The sequence below is a fragment of the Podospora anserina genome, chromosome 2 (genome assembly GCF_000226545.1).
Source record: "Podospora anserina S mat+ genomic DNA chromosome 2, supercontig 2".
Taxonomy (NCBI): Eukaryota; Fungi; Ascomycota; class Sordariomycetes; order Sordariales; family Podosporaceae; genus Podospora; species Podospora anserina.
The window spans coordinates 3,068,753-3,090,131 of NW_001914858.1; the positions used below are offsets into that span (position 1 = coordinate 3,068,753).

Here is a 21,379-nt window from a genome sequence, read left to right on the forward strand (position 1 = left end):
CTTCTCCAATATAAGTTTGTTTCGTTCCGTTTCTTTTTCTTCTTATCTATTTTGGCTTGTGGGTTACGGAAACATTGATTATCATCCTGGTTTTGCTCAAGGTAAGGCGCAGAAGAGAGTGGGTATTTATCAATATGTGGGATTATTTGGCAAGCATGGGATAGGAGTTTGGGTCCTGGTATTGTTTGTTAGCTGTTTGCCTATCGGAGGAGAGTGGGGTTTGGGGACAGATCTGGGTACCTATGTAGGTGAGGCTGGGGGGAAGGGTGATAGAGAGCGCTTGATAGAATAGGAGGAGTACACGGAAGGGGGGTAGGGGCAGAGAAATGAAAAGATATTGTTTTGTGTATGTATTTTTAGACATCAGCGATGGGGAGGGTTCATGGGGAGTTGAGCAATTGTACCATTTCCCAGGCAGCTTGAAAATTATTTACCTCGTCTGTTTGTGTGTTCATGTGAGAATCTGGCCATGGGTAATTTGGGTTTATCAAATGGATACTCCTGCATGTTAGGTATACGAAGTTACAGGCGAGTTTTCTTCTCGGTGGACCTACCTATATGAGAACGGGTTGCAATAGGGTGCCTACCTATGTTTACAAACCCGACATGGCAATTTTTATGTTGGCATCTAATGGTCAAGTTTTGGCGATGGACGACCCCAAGTTAACAAACTGACCAAGATGTTTCAAGAAAAAATATCAGGGAGTAAAAAAAATAAAAAAAATAAAAAAAAGAAAACTCAACAAGACACAAAAATTGGAGTGGGATGATTTTACTTTGATCTTTTTCACAGATTGGGTTGGGTTTCGTGGTATAACTGATATATGGGGCAGATAAACAGGAGGATGAAAATGATAAAGGAAAAGAAGAATAGGGTACGCTGTGTTTTAGTATAGTGTTGATTGTTTGGGGGGTGAAATATACCGTAGAGTTTGTGTGTAGGGATCTTGATTGATGTTGTGTGGGTGGAGGTTGTGTGAATGGGGGTTGTGGGATTGAGGTTTGGTTTACATGAGTTTGGTGATGGTTTTGGTGATGGTTTTGGTGATGGTTTTGGTGATGGTGCTTGTGTGGTGATGATCTTCTTTCGCGGATGTTTCAAGAACAGGGGATCAGACGGTACAATGGGCAGTACTATGTACATTACACTGATGGCATTCTCCAGTTCCTTTTCCTGTCAAAGATAACGATCGAATATATACAGGTATACAGCCAAACCAGCTTCAACCACCAGGCGAGTAGTATCGACAAGCAGCCTTCCCATTTTATTTACTCCAGATAAAACACTGTTCAATTGGGGATAAAACAAACTCATCAAACGCCGTGCCATGCATATCTACCGAACCAAAGTAGAACCCCCCGCGCCCCTCTAATTGTTTATTCCTCACCGGAGCATGCCCATTAGTCTCCTCCTCCTTCTTCTTGTCAACCACATTCTTAGGCACCTCATAAACGACCAACCCACATCTCCCCTCCTTCATGTACTTCCACCTCCCAAGTCTCATCTCCTTCCCGGTAACCGCCACCACGCAGAGTCCGTCCTTGCCTCTCTCCCCTCTCTCAAACACGGCAAGATCGTTCACGATTCCCCTCGCGAGACTCTTTTCTTCCTTGTCGCCACTGTCCTCCGAGTCTATTGGCTGCCCCAGAACACCCACCCTCTCAATCTTCTTCTTATCATCACTCAGCCTCCACACCCTGACACTCCCATCCCAGCTCCCGCTAAAGATCAGATCCGAGTAAGGAACCGTTCTCAAAGCTGTGATACCCCTTGGCTGAGGGGGAGGAATATCCTTAGGGTTAAAATCCTCCGGATTCCCACCAGAAAGCTCCCTAGGACTCAACGCAGGGTCCAGACCATGCGCTCTCGCAACCACGTGCAAAGCCTTTTTCCTCTGAATGCTCCAAAGCGCCAAATCGCCATTGTCACTGCCCGTGACAAATATCTCGTCATCCAACATCGCGACTCTGTCCATTGACCCCTCATGAGCAGCGCTCGCTGGATTCAGCCCGGCCGGAAGTTTGTGTTTCTTGGTGTTGGTCGACCCGCCCTCACCGCCACCTCTAAACACAAGCTGAGATTCCTCAGGCACCTTCCAGTAACGGGCTGTACGATCTCTCGCGCCGACTGACACGCAGCGCTCCTGGCCCAAGGCATCCACGTCCATAATCTCGTCTTGGTGGCCGAACAATGTTTCGACGTACGCCAATTCGTTCAGGGAGAAGACCTTGACTGTGCGGTCCTTGGAGCAGGAGAAGATCTGGTTGGTGCCCCGGCGGAAGGCAATGCCGGTGACGGCGTCGCGGTGCTGGGTGAAGGCTCGGATAGGCTTGAGGGTCTCGGCGTCGTAGACGACCAGCTTGCGGTCGAGGCCGCCGGTGACGACAAACTTGCCGTCTTGGGATGCTTTTACTGTAATTGGAGCCGCGGTGTGGCCTTGGAAGGTCTTGTCCTTGGCTTTGAGGGGCTGAGACTTGACAAAGGCGATGCGCTCAGGTCTGCGCTTGGGAGGGGCAGGGGGCTTCTTGGGCTTTTTGCGGGTGGTTTGAGGCCATTGGTTCTTGGGGAGGTCTTGGAGCTTCCATTTGGTGAGGTAGCCGTCTTTTGTGGTTGTGTAGGCATACGGAGGGCAGACAGAGACGGAGGTGACGGTGCCCGAGTTCCACCGGAACTGGATGGGGTCGGCGTGGGGGAAGTCGAGTTCGGGGGCGAGCTTGCGGTAGACCTTGCCTTTGGTCTCGGCGGCGTCCTCTTGGAGGCGCTCGGCCAAAAGATCGCGGTCGATTTCCTCGGCATCGAAGGCGTACTCGTCCTGCAGCTCGTCGACTTCCTTTCGCGTCTTCTCGAGGTAGCGCTGGGCGAGTCTCAGACGCTTCTCGGCGGCGGTCTCGCCCTCGTTGTCGGCATCATCCGAGCCGCTTCTGCTGACAATGTCATCGTCTTCGTTCTCGGTATCGAGTTCACTGCCGGATATGTCTTCGTCGCGCTCAATGTCCTTCTTTTTCTTGAGAGCCGCGGTGGGCTTGGTGGGGCCTCTTGTCGCGGATTTGGAGGATGATTTTGTGGTCGCCAATCGCTTCTTGGGGACTTCTGTGGCTGCTGGACGCTTCCTCTTCTTCTGGGCGCCCGGGGTTGTGAAAAAGGACGACATGGTGGGCAATTTTGGCCGTGTTGTCGCTGCTTTGGCAGTCTTTTCTCACCAGCCGAATGCTGCAGCTTCAAAATTTCTTGAGCCGTCGTTAGAAAAAAAAAGTTGTCGGCCTGCACGAGTGGAGAAACACCCCTGGTCGGGTCTTGGCGTCCCTTGCGACCAAAGAAATCGGAGAAGGAAAATGCCGGCCGCCACTGCTTCGAGCTCCACCACTGTGGGGTATGCTTGTATGGAAGGCTGCGGCTCTTCTGAATGTCATTGATGTGTTTGATAGAGATACGGATAGCTACGAAATAAACGCTATTTTGGCATCATTGAATATCGCGGTACTGTCCCTCATTCTTCACCACTATCTCCATCCTCTGACATTTTGTCGGCCCCGTCTTGGTCGCCAGCAGTTCCATTCGCAGCCTTCTTGGCCTTTTCCTTCTGCCTTCTCTTCAACTTCTTCTCCCTGTTCAGTCGCTTCTTCTTCTCCTTAAGGTGCTCTTCCTTTGTGAGCTTCTTGCTCTCTTCTTCCTTGCGCTTCTGTTCCCTGATTCGAAGCTTGATCCTGGTCTTCTTTCCTGGCCTCTTTTTCTTCTTATCTCCCTCTTCTACAATCTTGCCTCCAGCAGTCATTGTTGTGGGTTTTTTGGTGGCCACAATCTCAATCTTCGTCACCCTCCATGGTACCTCTAGACCCCACGCTCTTTGTTTCGATAGCGCCAGAATGTCTTGGGCCGACATGGCGGAGTGTCGTATTTGCTCTTGCTGTTCGGGGGTGAGGGGCTCTTGTATGTAATAACTGAGAGGCCGTTCTTTGAAGGGTATTTCCTCTGTTGAGGCCTGTAGCTCATCCTCTTTCGGCGCAAGCACTACTTTTTGTGTTGGTGCTGATGAGAAGAGCCGGAACGAAAATTCTTCTTCTTGGTTCTCTTCATTTTCTAGTGGTGGTTGTGTCTCTTGGTCTGCATCGGCCATGGAGACATCACCCTCGGCCTCATGTTGTGGTGGCGCAGCGAGGTTGATGGCTAAGAGACTTGAGAGTTTTTGCCGGAGAAGGCTGGCATCTTGTTCTGAAGATATATACCTGTGCACTTCCCCCTCGTCAGAAGACGAGTAGAGGTCTTCCCTCCTCACTCTGATACGAAAATATGTTAGCGCATGTATGAGAGAGTGTGAATGAAGGGGCCTACCGTTTGGCATCTGGAACCTCGAACATGGTCGAATTGACACAATCGATGAAAGAATTAAGAAGTGGGACACTTGAGAGATGAGACTAATGAACGGGGCAGAGTTGAGTGTATTGACTGAGATTGTTATAGGTGACTTGAGTTTATGCTTCTGTGAGAGGTTCAAAATGAGAGAGGCCATTGAGAGCTCAAAAAATCGATATGCGACAGGTGGTCAGTGCTCCAACATAGGAAGGCTGAAGGTGCCCCGCAAATTCAACTCCCAAGGTGCGCGTTCCCGCCTGCCTAGCTCCAGCCCGCCATACCCAGCTCCATCCATGACCCCCAGCACCAGCATCAAGCAACCTTCGACGCTCACCTAACGTCCCAACCAACGCACCACATCTACAAATTCACGCCACAGCAGAGACAAAATGTACGTCGCATCTACCCATCCTATAGAGCACGCCCATCATTGACACTTTCTAGGGAGGTTCTACTGGGCATTACGGGCAAGGACTTTACGCTGATCGCCGCGTCGAAGGCGGCCATGCGTGGAGCTACCATCCTCAAGGCGTCCGACGACAAGACAAGACAGTTGAACAAGCACACACTCATGGCCTACTCTGGCGAGGCTGGTGATACCGGTCAGTCACCACAGTGTTCATGTACACCTTCCGGCAGCATGCTGACAGAACCCCACAGTCCAGTTTGCCGATTACATCCAAGCCAACGCCCAGCTCTACTCGATGCGCAACGAGTCGGACCTTTCTCCATCAGCTCTTGCTCACTTTGTCCGCGGTGAACTTGCTACGAGTCTTCGGTCGAGAAATCCATACAACGTAAACCTTCTTTTGGGTGGCGTTGACCCCATCACACACAAGTCTAGCCTGTACTGGTTGGACTACCTTGCGTCGCTCGCCCCCGTCCCATATGCTGCCCACGGTTATGCTCAGTATGATGGAATCCAATTCCAAACCCTATATCACCCCACTAACAATATGCCTTCTTAGATACTACTGCCTTTCTATCCTGGATAAGCACCACCACCCCGACATCACCCTCGGCCAAGGCATCAAACTTCTCACACTATGCGTCGACGAGCTCAAGAGAAGACTACCGATAGACTTCAAGGGGATGACGGTCAAGGCAGTGACCAAGGACGGCGTGGTAGATATCCAGTTTGATGACGACAAGGTGGTGAAGGCTGCTTGATTTAATGGGTTGCATTTGGAGTCTCGTGGGGGATTTCTCGGTGTATAATACCTGGCACGGACGATGCATGCATTCAATGGGATTTTAGAATTCAGGTTCTGGTTGGCACATGACTTGCCAGAGTTCAAGGTGACTTGGTGGTTTCGTCTCCTGATGCCTCAAATGCTTCGGATTTGGCCCCTGACTGGCAAGAGTGGTTACATCCGGAAGCTAGTCAAGTCGATCATACTTGAGTACACTTGGCTGGGGTGCGTAGAATGACGCTGACACGGGCAGTAATGAGGAAATCTCCTATTTTGACCTGTGTTTGCTCTATTCCCACAGTCCTCTGCAAGACAAGCAGAGTGGGGGCACACCCAACCACAACAGACGGTTTGACACGCTGCAGACTTGGTTTGGCACCATTTCTGGCCGATAGGGCGGTGAGAGGGTGAAGAGCCAATCCAAAGCACCTTCCCCGCGCTCAAAGAAGCCTTCGACTTTGTTGAGTGAGGCGGTGAGGCCGGGTTGCACGAATGCCCCCAAGCCCAAGCCACTCATCGTAACCCTCTGTTAGTGTAATGATGGCCGATGGCTGATGGCATCAGGGAAGGGGTTGCTCCTGATCTGTTGCCCCGTTCCCGAAAGGGCCCCGCATGCTGTTTGGTCGGGTGCGTGCCAGACGTGCCAGACACTTCCAACTGACTCAAGAGACAACTGTCCGCCGGCGGGTTCCTGCGTTGAAAGGAGAGAGATGGGAGGCATGTTTGGTGTCTAACTCTCTGAAGGAAGGCCAAACAGCCGTGACAGCCACTCGGCATGTCCAACAGGATCCCACCACTGCCCACTTGGAAGCCCCGTCCAGCCGTCGTCTGATGATGTTGACGAGAACAGACTTTGTGGAAATTAGAGATACCTTTGCGCAAGACAAGAAGGGATTGACAGTCACCAACTTAAGCCGGAACCCTTTATGTGACGTATGTTGCCACCGGAACACAAGTAGCAACCTATCTAATCAGTAGAGGAAGACATCGTCGGCTTAAGGGTTGGATCATCTTGCCCCACCAAGCGATTGCTTAGCAATTCTCTAACTGGCAGAAGGGGAAGGCGCTGAGTGGGTAGCAGTGCCAGGTTGGGGGCAACCTGTGGGTGGTTGCTGGCTGCTGCGGGCGTGAGTGGCACAAAGTGGGTCCCCCAGCACAGGATCCAAAACTCTTTTCTTTCTCGGGTCCCTCACTTTTCTCCTCTCCTGAAAAATCTTACCCTTTTCCTCCCCCACCCATCTCTGGATTTCTCTAATCCATCCCGCATCTCATCTCACTGTGCTTTTCCCTTTGGAATTGTCTTTCCTTTTTTTTCTTTTTAAGGATCTGTTTTTGCAGGTACTTTGAAAAGGATCGCATAGGAAGCATCACACACGCTCCCTCTCTTCGTAATACCTGGTTGTTACGAGCCACGCGAGCCACCTCGAAAAGTCGCAGGAAACCACTTAATTTCGCGCTTTCTCTGAGCCCAACCAATATTCTCTCGATTTCTTCGTCTTTTCGACTTTGATTTTTCCTCACTACTCTCATTTGAACAATCGCGTTCGTCTGAGCCCAACGATCAGAAAATAATCCCGACTTTTTATTCGCCTACCGACTGAAATAACCTCAGCAAATATGGCCGATCAACTCAGCGGCGGCATGGGCAACCTGTCCCTCGATCAGGCTCCCGCGGCGGCTCAGCTCGCTGGTCAGCACCCCGGCGGTCGCTCTTACATTCCTCCTCACCTTCGCGGCAAGATTGGGGCTAATGCCCCCCCTCCTGCCGTGAACAACGGACCTGCTCCTGGTGCCATGAACGGGCTCAACAACAGTGCCTGGGCTGGGTAAGTTTCAGACATCGCTTGCCATCACCTGTGTTGCAAACCGTGAATACTAACCTGATTTGCCCAGCAACAACAGCTTCGATGCTCGTGCCAACACCAACTTTGGTCCCACTCCTGGCGGCGCTGCTTCTTACGAGTCTGCCCCTCCCCCTCAGCAGCAGTCTTGGGGCAACCGTCAGGGTGGCTTCAACCGCAACGCCTACGGCGGTGGACGCTCCAATGTCGGCGGTAACATGGGCGGCGGCGGCGGTCCTATCGGCCGCGGTGAGGGTCGCTGGAGCGATGGCCAGCACATCATTGGCAACCCCGACCCGCGCGTCGAGCGTGAGCTCTTCGGCACTGCTGATGACCCGAGCAAGCAGCACACTGGCATCAACTTTGAGAAGTACGACGACATCCCGGTCACTCCTTCCGGCCATGATGTCCCTGAGCCCGTCTTGACCTTCTCCCACCCCCCTCTGGACAAGCATCTCTTGAGCAACATCGAGCTTGCTCGCTACAAGATCCCTACCCCTGTCCAGAAGTACTCGATCCCCATCGTCATTGGCGGTCGCGATTTGATGGCTTGCGCCCAGACAGGTTCCGGCAAGACTGGTGGTTTCTTGTTCCCCATCCTTCACCAGTCCTTCGTTCAGGGTCCTTCCCCCATTCCTGCCCAGGGTGGCGGCGGCGGTGGTTACCGCCAGCGCAAGGCGTACCCCACTGCCCTCATCTTGGCCCCCACCCGTGAGTTGGTCTCTCAGATCTACGATGAGTCCCGCAAGTTCGCCTACCGTTCGTGGGTCCGCCCTTGCGTTGTCTACGGTGGTGCCGATATAGGCTCTCAGCTCCGCCAAATCGAGCGCGGGTGCGATCTTCTTGTTGCTACCCCCGGCAGATTGGTCGACCTCATAGAGCGTGGTCGCATCTCCCTCTGCAACATCAAGTATCTTGTCCTTGACGAGGCCGATCGCATGCTTGATATGGGTTTCGAGCCCCAAATTCGCCGCATCGTCCAGGGTGAGGACATGCCTCTTACCGGCCAACGCCAAACTCTCATGTTTTCGGCCACCTTCCCCCGCGACATCCAGATGCTCGCTCAGGATTTCTTGAACGACTACGTCTTCTTGTCTGTCGGTCGTGTTGGTTCTACTTCAGAGAACATCACCCAGAAGGTCGAGTACGTTGAGGATGTTGACAAGCGCTCCGTCCTTCTTGATATCCTTCACACCCACGCCGGTGGTCTCACCCTTATCTTTGTTGAGACCAAGCGCATGGCCGACTCCCTTTCGGATTTCTTGATCAACCAGAACTTCCCCGCCACCTCGATTCACGGTGATCGTACCCAGCGTGAGCGTGAGCGTGCCCTCGAGCTTTTCCGCAATGGCAAGTGCCCTATCTTGGTTGCCACTGCTGTTGCTGCCCGTGGTTTGGATATTCCCAACGTCACCCACGTTATCAACTACGATCTCCCCACCGACATTGATGACTACGTTCATCGTATCGGTCGTACCGGCCGTGCTGGCAACACCGGTATTGCTACTGCTTTCTTCAACCGTGGCAACCGTGGTGTCGTCCGCGAGCTCCTCGAGCTTCTCAAGGAGGCCAACCAGGAGGTTCCCGGCTTCCTCGAGACCATTGCTCGTGAGTCTTCCTTCGGCGGTGGACGTGGCGGCCGTGGTGGTGGCGGTCGCGGTCGTGGCCGTGGCGGCAACACCGATTTCCGCAAGGGCGGTGGTTTCAGCGGTGGCGGTGGTGGTGGTTATGGCGGCGGTGGTTTCGGTGGACACAGCTCTGGCGGCGGCGGCGGCTTCGGCGGCGGCGGTGGTGGCTACGGCGGTGCTCCCCCCAGCGGAGGCTTTGGCGGCGGTGGTTATGGCAGCGGCGGCGGCGGTGGTGGTGGTTACAGCGGTGGCGGCGGCTACGGCAACCCTGGCGGCGGTGGTGGTCAGTCGTGGTGGTAAATATACCACTTCACGTCGTGAATCACCTCAACACCCACTTTTACATCATTGGCATCCGGCACTGCATCGTTCAGCACTGCATGGTTTACCAAGGATTCTGTCTCGCTTTTGTTTTGTTCTTTTATTGTTTGGCACATGGAATTGTTATGCGGCGATCATGACTTTCATTCTTTCGCAACCCAGCAGGGATCGAGTCCGATGGTTTTTTCGAGTTTGACGATGGAGATCGGGCTTTCCCTACTCGATACAGAACCACACGTTCGACGATTTGATACCCTTTTAGACCGCATTATTCGGAAGTCGACAACTCGACCGCGAGTGCATTCACATGCCACACGCGGCATACATATGCGGTTTCGGTTTTCGGCTGGTGTAATCTAGTCATCATTTTCCTGCTCTTGCCTTGCATTTCCGGCAGGGCACGAAGTTCACATTAGAGATGGGAGGCATGGGCGCCGCTGGCCTTTTCGATTTTCTGTTTTTCAATTTCTTCACTTGACGACCATCACACATAGACAAAAGTGGATTTCTCGGTTCTTTTTCTCTGGCCGGTTTCAGCAACGGTACCGGCAGGAGATGGGTCTTACAACAACAAAAACGGGACCTTTCAAAAGATTAGAATTCCATTTTTTTCGGCAGTTTGAGGACTGGGAGCAGGTTAATGGAGCATTTGATACCCCTTTGAAGATGGAACTCTGACGACGGATGGGGGCTACAAAAATGCTTGTGGCTCTCCTCTATTCAGAGCGTTTGGCATTGGCACGGCCGGTCGCAAAAAAGACATCGGGCACGAAGCGCAACGGACATTGTGCGCAAGGAGCGCCTGGGATTTTGCGGAAGGCTAAAAGGGGGATTGGCACGAATCTGAATTCTACTCGGACAGTGGCGGCTGTTCCCGCTCGGAGGCTCGAGACAAGACAAATCGTCTATGTATAATGGAGTCCAAATTAAAATCCATTTTTTACACCAAACAGTTGTGATTGTGTGTAATGTGTGTGATGTTTTGATGTGTCTCATGACTTGTGAAAGAAAATGAGGTCTGAATACGTGTAAGAGTCTTGTGATCTTGTGGAAGGTAATGATCGTGATGTTTGATAGACCTGATATCGGATGGTTTTGTATCCGTACATGACTGGGATAGTTTCTGGTTACGATAGCTGGTATTTGACATGTGCACATGATGAATAGTTATGAATATCCAGTTCCCTGTTTTCCATTTTTGTTCTCCTATTTGACAACTCTGCCAGACAGCCTCCCATCTGTCCCTGGACCAGCTGAACCTTTGCCCTCTCCTTTTCGCTTCCTAGGTCCAGTAACCGCTAGTTTTTGTGTAAACTACTCATAGTGATTCTGGTTCGTCTGTCGTAACCCTCGTGGGTCTCTATACAATATCCCATGCCATGTCCAGCCTATCCACAATCCCACTCCCAAAAAAGCTATTACACTTGTACACAGCAACACCCCAAACACTACTACAGCAACGTCCCACACCATACAAAAAATCAAGTCGTCAACTCCTCCAATATCCCCTCCAACTCCTCCTTCCCAAACGGCAAACTCAACAGCTCCGTCCCCAACGCGTCCTTGTGACTAGTAATAATCTGATGATCGTGAAACCTATTTTTTTTTCTCTTGTCAGCATATCACACCCGATTTCATCTCAGAATAAAATACGTACTCCTTCAACAACGTCCTAAACGCCATCTCACTACTACAGATAAACTCCTCCACCGCCTTGTTATACACCATCCTATACTCCACACTGATCTCCTCTCCTTGCCCCTGACCCTGACCATCACCCTCATCCGCACATAAAACCTCCCCAACCAGCAGTCTAAACAAGCTCTTTGCATTCTCCGGCAGCGACCTCAACACAAACGCCACTCCCTCCTTCCCCCCCACCCGTCGAGTCTTCCGACCCAAGAGTTCATGCACCGAGTCGACAACCTCCATTTCAGAGGGGGAGTACGAACAAAAAGTGGTGCAGTCATGGTAGAGAAACCGAAAGTTTGTGCCGACTGCCGAGTCCCATAGTAGGGCAAAATCAGGGGAGTCGGTTGTGCAGCAGAGGTAGACTTGTGCGTGAGAGGCAAGGGTGGAGATTATCGACTGAAAGGACCCCTTGCGGAGATGGGGGGAGGAGACAGAGTTTAGGAGGATGGTCAAGGTTGTGTTTGGGTGGGTTGTTAGATAGGAGAGGATACCCGGGAGGGTGGTTGTTGGGGAGGATACTGCTGAGGCGAGGGAGCAGAGGAGTTCTCTGATGGTGATGGAGGGGGTGTACCCGTTTATTATGACGATTTTGTTGGCTTGACCCAAGGAGCAAGGGGGGTGTGAGGAGAGGTATGTAGCGAATTTGTGGAGGATTTGACGTTTGGAGCCGTAGCCGTAGAGGCAGAGGGAGAAGGACTGGGAGAGTTCAAAGGCCCATTGGGGGAAGGAGGATACGTGGAGGGAGGCGAGGTGGGTGATGTCGGTTTTGTGGGGGTTGGCGGACGAGAGGTCGCGGGAGAGGGAGAAGTATTCGTCGTGGGTGAGGAGTTGGAGGGAGGACAGGGTGTTGTTGGAGGTTTTGGAAAGCCCGGGTTTGTTTTGGAAGAAGTATTGCTCGTGAGGGGGGAGATCGCGGGGGGGTGTGGGGGAGCGTTTTCGGGTTCTGGTTGTGGTGGTTTTGCGTTTTCGGCCGGGGGCGAATTTGGAGGGTGTTGTTGTCGGTTCGGTTTCTCCGTTTAGATTCTCTTCTTCTCCTTCTTCGTCTTCTTCGTCTTCTTCGTCTTCGCTGGATTCGTAGATTTCTCTTGCTATGTCCCCTTCTTCGGCTTCATCGTCGCTGATGGCGCCGCTTATCACACGGTCGACGAGGGCCCTGGCGCTTTTCCGTCTGGCGGATCTGTCTGCGTTATTCTTCCTGCTTGGTGTGTCTATCCCGTTGAGACCATTGAGTTTTATTGGTGTCGCTACTGTTTTCTTCAGCCTCGAGGCTGAGGGCGTACTGACGGTGGCATCGTCTGTGTCAGCGGCTGCTGTGGCGGCATGACGTCGTCGTTTCGGTGGCTCAATTTCGTCTTCTTCTGGGATTTCGTAAGGATCGGTAGTTGCTGGTCGTTTTCGGGGTACCCTAGCGGCAGCTTTCTGATTTGTGGTCTTTTTTGGGGGCATTTTTTGTTCTTGGCGGATATGTGATGGATGATAATCCTTTGGTGGTAGTTTAATGGAGACGCGCCCAGGGTTCAATTGACGCGACTTTTGATGTGGCCCGAGCTCCCCCTCTGTATCATCCCAGGGGTTCTTTGCACGGACTCTCAGTGACGTATTTGCTATAACCTCTAAGAACCGCCCTCTCGACATTTTTAACATGAATCTCAATTTATCTGCCTCACTAAACATATTTAAACTGCTGGCGAAGCCGTCATTATGTCTTCCCCAGGCAACGGTAGCCACCTTTGCCGACCTTCCAATACCGCTCGACAAGGCGTTTGCGGGACAGAGAGAGAAGGTTGATATCAAGGCGGTGGTCTTGGACAAGGATGACTGCTTTGCTTATCCGGAGCATAATGAGGTCTACGACCAGTACAAGGTATCCCTCCTAATTGTTCAGTGCCTCACGTGTAGAAAAATGTTAAAATATTGTACAGCAACGTTTCGAGGCATTGCGAGCTGCCTACCCAGGTCGCCGTCTCCTGATTGTCTCCAACACTTCTGGAGCCCAGAGTTATGACCGTGATGGAAAGCTCGCCGCTGCCGTTGAGAAGGCTACCGGTGTTGTCGTTCTTCCACATCAGACCAAGAAGCCCGGGTGTGGCGATGAAATCATGTCCTATTTCCGCAAGCATCCCGAGACAGGAGTGACCAGCCCAAGTCAGATCGCCGTTGTCGGAGATCGTTTGTCCACAGACATTATGCTGGCCAATATGATGGGAAGTTGGGGAGTCTGGGTCAAGGACGGCGTTGTTCCTCTGTCGGAGAAGAGCGTGGTAAGTTTTTGCGCAGGGAAATGAGTTGGGAATGGGAGCTCACCATGCTTGCAGTTCTCTAAGATGGAAAGAAGGCTAGCTCCATGGCTCATCGCCCGAGGTTACACGGCGCCTGATCCCTCAAGTCCTTTCGAGTGAACCGCACCGTCTTCCCAAATCGTCAGATCACGCTCAACTCGAAGGGTTCTGAGAATTTGCTTCAGAAAGCCACAGTTTCCAACCCACACCCAAGACACGCATTGCCTGGGAGACGTTTACCAACAATGGCCAATAACTGGAATACTTGACGCCATTGGGTTCTCCTGAACATGCTGGGCCATGGCCCGCCAGATGGCAATAACCCGGCCCGCCGGAGGAAATGGACAAAATGCTTGCTTACCTGATGGGATAGCAATGGGCACATACATTCTACCTGTGTAACATGGTGATTGACTGCTGATTGGCTGGGCTCCGGAGGTTTATCACCGCTGAACACAGTGTCCTTGAGTCCTCTCGAGGGGGATGTTCAATGATGGGGTTGGATGAATAGGGTTTACTGGAGCTTGATCTCTTTGTACAACATCATGTAATATTATCCAGTACCTCGATGGCCTGCTTGCTTGATAGGTCATGATATGTGATGCTTGAGCCAGTGACTCCAACCATAGTGACTTGTCACCCCCATTCCACGGTGATAATCGAGGGTTCCAGAACAGTGTATACGCCCCTGAAGAGTGTTCCCTATCATGCTAGAGGACTCGGAATAGCTGTATTATCGCCCATCGGCACAATCTTTCCAGTACGCTCTCTATTCCTTGCTGAAAGCCAGTCCGCCTTGCAAGCTCCTTTCGTTTTTCACGTTTTATATTCCGTTGTAAAACCGGTAACGTCCCCACATTACTATTTCCCATGGAGTTATTCATCTTATAGATGGTCTCTTACATGCAAGATCACCTAGGGTCTGAATGTCTCGAGTTCCGTCCAAGATTGACCTTGAAACTACCTTAGTAAACAGGGCAGTAAGAAAGATATGATCTTTGTGATGTGACTTCACAGTCTCGAAGACTCACAGTCATGCGTCGAGAAATGCAGGCGGCTCACAAGGGTTGTGCTGTACTCCTCGTGAACTTGCACGTGAGGAGGACTCCAGTCATCAGATACAATAGCTCTCTCTCTCTCAGCTGGAAGCATTAATGGCCTCTCCGGTGTATCGCAGAGACGGCATGCTTTTCATTCACGTGCGGGGAGTGATGTGAGTTGAAGGCCGACTTTTTCAAGGATCCATGTTGAGACTTGGGCCACCTGACCTTGGTGGAATGACAGTGTCAGTTGGCTAGACGTGAAATATATGAGACTGCGATGGTGGGTATCTGTCAGATATTTAGGAAGGAGAAGTATGAAATCATCAAGCGTCGCCGGTCTGATCAAAAGTCTAGAAAGATATCACTCATCACTTGTCTTTATGAACACTTTTCTTTGCGTCCGACCGCCTTCGCAGACAATTTATCCGCTCTGTGCTTCTTGTATTTGGGACAATGAAAGAGGGCGTTGGCTGCAAGTGATAGTTCACCTTTAGACATAATGAACAGTTGCTCTAAGTTGATATTCACCGGTAAAAAAACTCCCGACCTCGGTCGCACAGTCGCTGAGATAGCGTGGGAGCTTGACCGAGATAGGTGAGCAAGTTTCCATTTGCTTAGAGCACTCAGATTCCCCAGCAAGTGCTGATAATTCGCAATTGGCGGACTTGTTTGCTCATGAGCGGGGTGCCGCCGAATCCCCCACAAAGATTGAATCGGACGAACAAAGTGACAAAGGCTCCGCGGCCGTATGATAGAGACTAAGAGTGATTAATGATGCCGGTCAAGAAGACCCCCATCCTGCTCCGGCCGCAAGGGAAAGCTTCACGTGGTCCATCCCACTCTGCAAACGCTGCTCCAGGACGGCAGAGAGCGATAGAGACCGCATTGTTGTCTTTTTCGACGTCATATCCACTCTCAAGATCAGATTGTCAGCTTCCTGCCAGATAGCAATGGCCAGAAGCGGAGATAGGGGTGGCTTACATGAAAGGCCAGCCCGTGACCGTGCTCCCAGTGATCTATTGTCAAATTTCAGCTCGCGTCGACAATAGCAAACAGACATCGGATGACATTGGAGCTGGGTTTCATTGGTTCGAGTAGGAGCAATGCGACTTTAGATGAAGACATTCACCGCGAGGCTGTGGAGGTGGTCGGCGACAGTGAATATACCCAAGGGAACACTGTGCTGGCCATCCCCGGGTATAAATAACTTCCTCTTCCCTCTCCCTGGCTGTTTTTCTCTTTTTAGATTAACGATCAAGACTTTGACTGCTATCCGGATTCTTAGCAGCTACAAAGTCACCCCCAGCTTGAAAAGCGTCCATCCAGCAACCAATTCTCTTTTGGTACCTGTAAGTGAAGACTTTCAAGCCCTACCCTCACTTTTATACCCCTCAAAGGCTTTCTGGGGGCCCACCAGCTACGTCGTACACGTCCCCAACCACGTCTTTGACCCATGATTCTACTCTTTGAACATCTCACCTTCAATTGCCCCCAGAAGACCTATCATTACCCCTTCACACCCCTCTTAGCCCTCAAAACACCCATCACACCACCAATGGACGCCTGGACGAAATCTCTGGACGCCTTGGATTATCTTCCGGTCGCCTCAAGTTATCTTTTTGACGCCTCGAATTATATCTATCACGCCTATCATTAGATTTCGGACGCCTATAACAACATCATAAACATCTATAACACCCATTCAAATGCCTATTCACCACGGTTCAAGGCGTCCAGATTTCGAAACAACACCCTTCCACACTCTTCACATGCCTTCACCCCCATCTTACACCTCAAGTATGCATACAATTAACATCCCCACAGATCACATCACCATGCCCCCACCCAGCACCGTAGGCAAAGGCGGCAAAGCCTGGATCCGAGAAGAGGAGTTCCTCTTCTGGAAGAAACTCGTCCCGTTCACCAAGAAGCGCTGTGGTGATGATATCGAGAATAACGAGGAGCATGGGTGGAATTGGGTTGCATCCGAGATGAGGAAGAGGATGAGGGAGAAGTACCTGAAGGAAGGGGAGCCTGACCGTAGGAATTACACAGGACTCGCAATGTGTAAGTCTTTTTTGTTGAAGCATATTGGTTATGGGGAGTGGGGCTGACGTGAGACAGTCGAGCATTACTGGCAGAGTGCCCGTCATAGACGCCCGACTGTTGCTGCTGGCCGGTTTCCCAACCGGTATTGCAATTTGGGTATGTCTTCAATAGTTCACCCCTCAGAAGATCAGTAGCTAACTCCGTCCTAGAAGCCAACGAAGAGCAAGTCCGGGAGCGCGACGAACGCCTCGTCGCCATCCGCAAGAAGCGCCGTGATGCCCGCAAGGCAGCGCGCAAGGCAGCCCGTGAAGCTCGTGAAGCCCGCGAGGCTGAAGAAGCCGCCGACGGCAGTCCCATCAGGGAGAGCATCGAGTCGGACAACAAGGACGCTGACATGAGCGATGACACAGATGAAACCTCCGACAATGACGAGGAAGAAACCCCCGAGTTTGACGAAGCAGAAGCCATCCGTAAGATGGAGGAGTCCACCAAGATCAAGCAAGAGGGCGGCCCCGAGTACGAGTCTGACGAGGAGGACACCGAGTCTGAGCCCGACGCCAAACCCCGTCGTCGCAAGGGGGGCAAGAACAACAGGCGCGCTAGTATCAAGGAGAACCGGCGTTCAGGGTCGCCGGAGATGACGCCTTTTGCAAATAATGGGACTATGGCTGCTAAGAGGAGGGAGAGGTTGCGTGCTGGGGAGGAGATGAGGAGGAGGAATAGGGAGATGTATGCGATGTTGGGGAGGGGGGAGGGGAATGGGGGGTGTTATGGGGGACAGGGGCAGGGGCAAGGGCAGATGAGAAGTTGATTTTAGGGGGTTAGGATGGGGTGATTCAGGGGTGATGGGAGAGGGTTTATTGAGGGTGTGTTGGCGAAGCGGGACAGGTGGTTTTGGTTGGGTCAGGGAGCCATGATAGGGAGAGCAAGGGAAAAGTATGGTAATGGCGTTGCAAGAAGCGCATGGAAAGTCATGGTCATGGGAACTAAAGAGGTGGATTGATGAGTTACGGAATGGCGAAGTTCGTGGACGATTTAACAACTTGGCTTGATACCTTAGTCACTAGGTTCTATATACTTTATGCCAATCCTGATTTCTATTCCTAAATTTCTTCTCGCCGCTTTGCATTTCATGGGGGAAAAAATGAAATGTCTGTTGTTCCCAACCAATTGAGCTGTCTAACTACTATGAAAGAAGAAAAAAGAACAAACCTGAGGACGGATGTGAACAAACCAAAAATCGGCATTGCGAATAACACACTAATATAATTCCAAGTTCCCTTGCCAAAGTTCAACAATCACCTCTAATAGGTCCGCTGGCGTAATGGCAGCGCGTCTGACTACGATTCCTTCCCAGGATCAAGTAATCAGGAGGTTCCAGGTTCGACCCCTGGGCGGATCGGTTTCTTTTGCCTAACCTTTTCTGTATACCCTCAGACTCACGCCTTCTTTTTCACTTTTCTCATTCCCAAAAATGACGTGAGTATCTGTTGAGTTATGGTACGAAAGCTAAGAACAATGTTGTTGAGGAAATTTTTCGGTAGCTTCGATGTTGAGTTTTCGCCCGCGTTGGTGGGGCAACCGAGCTCATCAAAAAGGGGGTTCTCACCAAGATTCAAGCTTCACGATCATCTCGATTGTGCGTCAGCCATCCTGTGGTTAGCGGCCTTGAGTGGCTGACATGTGGTATGTTCCCGAGGATAAGAAGATGAAGCCATTCCACGGTCTGTTACAGCCTCGTGGAGGGGGTGGCGGGTGGTGGGAGATGAACTGAACCGATGGCGAGTGGCTTGACATTTCGGTCCCGTGTGTTCTTCCGGCTGTGCGCTCCGAGTCTCTCTATATTCCAGTAGCTTGCGTACCTTCAGCCCAAGGGGTTCGTTCGCTGTGGAGAGAGGCGTACCTTTGTGCGGTTTGTGGCGGGACAACAAGATAGCACCTTCAAGGTGGTGCTGGTAATTTCTTCTTTTTTTCTGTAGTTCTTATTTCGTGTAGAAAGAAGTGAAGATTCCGCTTACGTGCATTTGTGTATCGCACCAAGACCCATGATTTGCCTCAAACAAAAACTTCAAAACCTTTTTGCGCCTTGCACTCTTAGGGCACCGAGATATATGGTACCTCTCAACCAAAAACCCCAGAACCTTTTTGCCCCCTTTTGCTCCATCTTCAAGGAAGAGTGAAAACATCGCGTATCACGGAAAATAAGTACACTGCTTGCGATGAGTAGGAGACCACAGGGATTTCACGTTAGTGGAACTCACATGTAGCAATAATACAGTGTTTTTGTCTTTTGGCAGTGGCCGGCCACTCTTCCACTTATCTTGCGTCGGCTTTGGCTTTTTTTTGTGTTTTTTCTTTTTTCTTTCTTTTTTTTTCTTTTTTTTCTTTTTTTCTTCTTTTTTTCTTTACGCTTCTTCCTGTAGTAATACAGTCAATCTGAATGGTAGTTGTATGGCCTCTATGGACCATCGTGGTACCTAAAACTACTGACAACTTCAGCAAAGGGACAACACTGGGGGGAAGTCATAAAAAGATCAAGGTTTGACGAGCAAGGGCAGAAAGGCGAATCGGTGCTTTGACGTAGCTTGAAGGGGTTGGAAAGGGGGGATGAGATCGATATGGAAGCGACGCGGATGAAGCATAGGCATTGCCCACACTTACTCAAACTCCAGCACCAGGCACCCATGACGTAGATTTCAGCTTCCTATCACCTTTGAATTCGATCAGGCGCCATCTATCCCAGAAGACATATCCCCAGTCACGGGGGCTAGGCTTCCGCACATCACCCCCGTAGGCATTGAGGTACTTCCCGTTGCACACCAGGACCCAACCATAGGGAGGCTCGCTCTCTGACTCACCAACATAAGGGAGAGGATCTCCCCTATCCTGGGCGAGGTCATGCTCTGTGATGCCACTACGACGTCTCAATCGCTGAGGACCTTGGCCGAGGACGTTTTCCATGAATCCATACCCCGGAGTCCACTGATTGCCTGGTCGTATCGTGATCATGCTATAAAAGTTAACGTCTCCCAGAGCCGAGTTAAATCCTCGTAGGCCCCAGGAAGCAGCACCGCCAGCCAAGGCGAATTCATTTGTGACGGCTGCTCGGGAGTCAGCGAAACACAAAACAGGGAGGAAATTGCTCAGATATGACTCGAAGCGCACCATGAAACAAGTTCTTCTCCATCATCCGGAGGCGAGTCGTCATCTCGTCATGGACCAAGGTGTACACGGAGAAGATCTCTTCGACCTCCCACGGCCGGAAGAGACAAAAGAAATGCTTAAGCACCTCTTCCTCCTTGTAGTTGAGCTGCAAGTGGCGTGACTCGCCGCCAAACAAGCAGCTGTAGAGCTCAAAACGGTAGAGTGCCCTCAAAAGACGGGTGTTCTCCGTGGGCGACAGATGGGTAAAGATGGGCGGCCGCTGGGGGTCAAACCTGCAAAGAAAGAGGCGTGCAAAATGCACAGTCAGTGGACGAGCATAAGTGTGCCAAAACAAGAACATTCCAAGAACAGCATCTTCGCTGTAGCCGTCAATGGGCTTCCCGATTGTGGATCCATCACGGTCGCGTAAATTCTTGTAGTTATTCAACTGCTCTTGAACTTTGTCTCTATCGACAGACTTGTCAACTCGTAGTGTAGAAGCTTTCTGAAGAGCCAGGGCATCGGTCATGACGCCAGTGTCCAGTGACATCTTGAGATGCCCAGCAAGCAGAGACTTCTTGTTCTCGAGATACATTCGAAGAAAGACGGGTGATGCTTGCACGAGAGACATGAGGTCGGTAAAGTCGGGAATGCAGCGGAGGATATTATCTCGAAGCTCGTACGGCAGGGCCTCGAGTGATCCGAGCGTTGAAGTTGCCCTGGGCTTGATGAGAGACTCGTTATCAGAGATCTGGGATGACTGAGCCATGGATTCGAATCCAAAGAGATTGGTCACAATGTAGTCCAAGCAGCGGAGGATTTTCTCTGGAAGCTCGTACGGCAGGGTCTCGAGTGATTGGAGCCTGGAAGCTGGCCAAGACTTCATTCGAAACTCGATAGAGATCTGGAGTGACTGAGCCATGGATTTGAATCCAGAGAGCTTGGCCCCGATGTAGTCCAAGAAGCGCTCCCAGTAGTTGTTGACAAATGACTTGACTTCGTGCCAGAGGACTTCCCAACGCCAGGTCTCTGAGCCTGTGGCAGATGGCATTCTAGGCTTGGTGTGCAAGATCTTTGACAAGGCAATGCCGCGTGCCAACCCGGAGAGATTGATGTTCGTGTGGCCCAAACCTTGGCAGGCATCGCAGACATAATGGCTAAACCTTTCGAGCAGGCTGCGTTTGGATGCTGGGGGCACGCTTGAGGGAGATGCTGCCCTAGATCGCGGCCGAGGCTTCTTGGACAGCTTGTCGACTGATACAGGTTTCCATGTCGGTCGAGGTTGGCTGGTTGTCCCTGCTTCGTCCCAGATGGTCAAGCCCTCTGTCTTGATCGACAACCAGGATAGACCAGTAGCAGTCTTATCGGCGATGTTAGCAACTGAAAGGCCACGCATTTCAAATTTCAGACAAGAAAGCCAGGAGGTGAGACCCAAAACCCAAACCAAAAAAGGAGATGTGAAGAGGTGAGTACGAGTAAGTAATCTGAGTGAAAAAGTTTTTTGCAGGCAGTCAGCTAGCTGACTCGTGAAGGCCGTTGAGACTACGGCCATATAGTGAGTTGATGGCCGATCGATACGAGGGAGCGCGAGGAACCGTTTGCTCCTGTTGTTCAATGCCCGGTGGATGAACCAAGCAAGGCAAATGCTTATCTTCTTGAGCATGTTATCAAGTGTGTGATAACATCATCAGCCTGTCGACCGTGTCTTTTCTGTGATGATGGCAACCGAGAGATATGGAACTCTATCCGGCCCGGCCGTTGACTGAGATATGTGGGGTTAAAAGGCATCTTGATGTCATGGATGGCGTAAATGGCTTGCTGTCAAGTTGAGAACGAGG

The 21,379-nt window shown here is 51.3% G+C and overlaps 8 protein-coding genes across 8 annotated transcripts, besides 1 other annotated feature; 4 read left to right on the top strand and 4 right to left on the bottom strand.

The window, feature by feature from the left end:
• Positions 1-1,265: 1,265 nt before the first annotated feature.
• PODANS_2_8970 (uncharacterized protein) lies at positions 1,266-3,152 on the bottom strand (the record flags this gene model as incomplete). The annotated part of the gene is made up of 1 exon (XM_001911643.1): positions 1,266-3,152. The coding sequence occupies one exon, from the start codon at positions 3,150-3,152 to the stop codon at positions 1,266-1,268; it is 1,887 nt and encodes a 628-aa protein (XP_001911678.1).
• A 336-nt stretch (positions 3,153-3,488) lies between these two features.
• Positions 3,489-4,508, bottom strand: PODANS_2_8960 (uncharacterized protein; the record flags this gene model as incomplete). Its single annotated transcript, XM_001911644.1, has 1 exon — positions 3,489-4,508. The coding sequence occupies one exon, from the start codon at positions 4,506-4,508 to the stop codon at positions 3,489-3,491; it is 1,020 nt and encodes a 339-aa protein (XP_001911679.1).
• Positions 4,509-4,856: 348 nt separating this feature from the next.
• Positions 4,857-5,521, top strand: PODANS_2_8950 (uncharacterized protein; the record flags this gene model as incomplete). The annotated part of the gene is made up of 3 exons (XM_001911645.1): positions 4,857-4,953; positions 5,012-5,261; positions 5,320-5,521. The coding sequence occupies 3 exons, from the start codon at positions 4,857-4,859 to the stop codon at positions 5,519-5,521; spliced, it is 549 nt and encodes a 182-aa protein (XP_001911680.1).
• A 1,640-nt stretch (positions 5,522-7,161) lies between these two features.
• On the top strand, positions 7,162-9,313 carry PODANS_2_8940 (uncharacterized protein; the record flags this gene model as incomplete). The annotated part of the gene is made up of 2 exons (XM_001911646.1): positions 7,162-7,370; positions 7,438-9,313. 2 exons carry the CDS (start codon positions 7,162-7,164, stop codon positions 9,311-9,313), a joined length of 2,085 nt encoding a protein of 694 aa, XP_001911681.1.
• Positions 9,314-10,815: 1,502 nt separating this feature from the next.
• PODANS_2_8930 (uncharacterized protein) lies at positions 10,816-12,472 on the bottom strand (the record flags this gene model as incomplete). Its single annotated transcript, XM_001911647.1, has 2 exons — positions 10,816-10,930; positions 10,992-12,472. 2 exons carry the CDS (start codon positions 12,470-12,472, stop codon positions 10,816-10,818), a joined length of 1,596 nt encoding a protein of 531 aa, XP_001911682.1.
• A 196-nt stretch (positions 12,473-12,668) lies between these two features.
• On the top strand, positions 12,669-13,311 carry PODANS_2_8920 (uncharacterized protein; the record flags this gene model as incomplete). Its single annotated transcript, XM_001911648.1, has 2 exons — positions 12,669-12,890; positions 12,949-13,311. The coding sequence occupies 2 exons, from the start codon at positions 12,669-12,671 to the stop codon at positions 13,309-13,311; spliced, it is 585 nt and encodes a 194-aa protein (XP_001911683.1).
• Positions 13,312-16,054: 2,743 nt separating this feature from the next.
• Positions 16,055-17,208, top strand: PODANS_2_8925 (uncharacterized protein; the record flags this gene model as incomplete). The annotated part of the gene is made up of 2 exons (XM_001911649.1): positions 16,055-16,415; positions 16,592-17,208. The coding sequence occupies 2 exons, from the start codon at positions 16,055-16,057 to the stop codon at positions 17,206-17,208; spliced, it is 978 nt and encodes a 325-aa protein (XP_001911684.1).
• Positions 17,209-17,707: 499 nt separating this feature from the next.
• Positions 17,708-17,799, top strand: a tRNA (tRNA-Arg).
• Positions 17,800-19,058: 1,259 nt separating this feature from the next.
• On the bottom strand, positions 19,059-21,204 carry PODANS_2_8910 (uncharacterized protein; the record flags this gene model as incomplete). The annotated part of the gene is made up of 2 exons (XM_001911650.1): positions 19,059-19,498; positions 19,563-21,204. The coding sequence occupies 2 exons, from the start codon at positions 21,202-21,204 to the stop codon at positions 19,059-19,061; spliced, it is 2,082 nt and encodes a 693-aa protein (XP_001911685.1).
• Between the last annotated feature and the right edge of the window lie 175 nt (positions 21,205-21,379).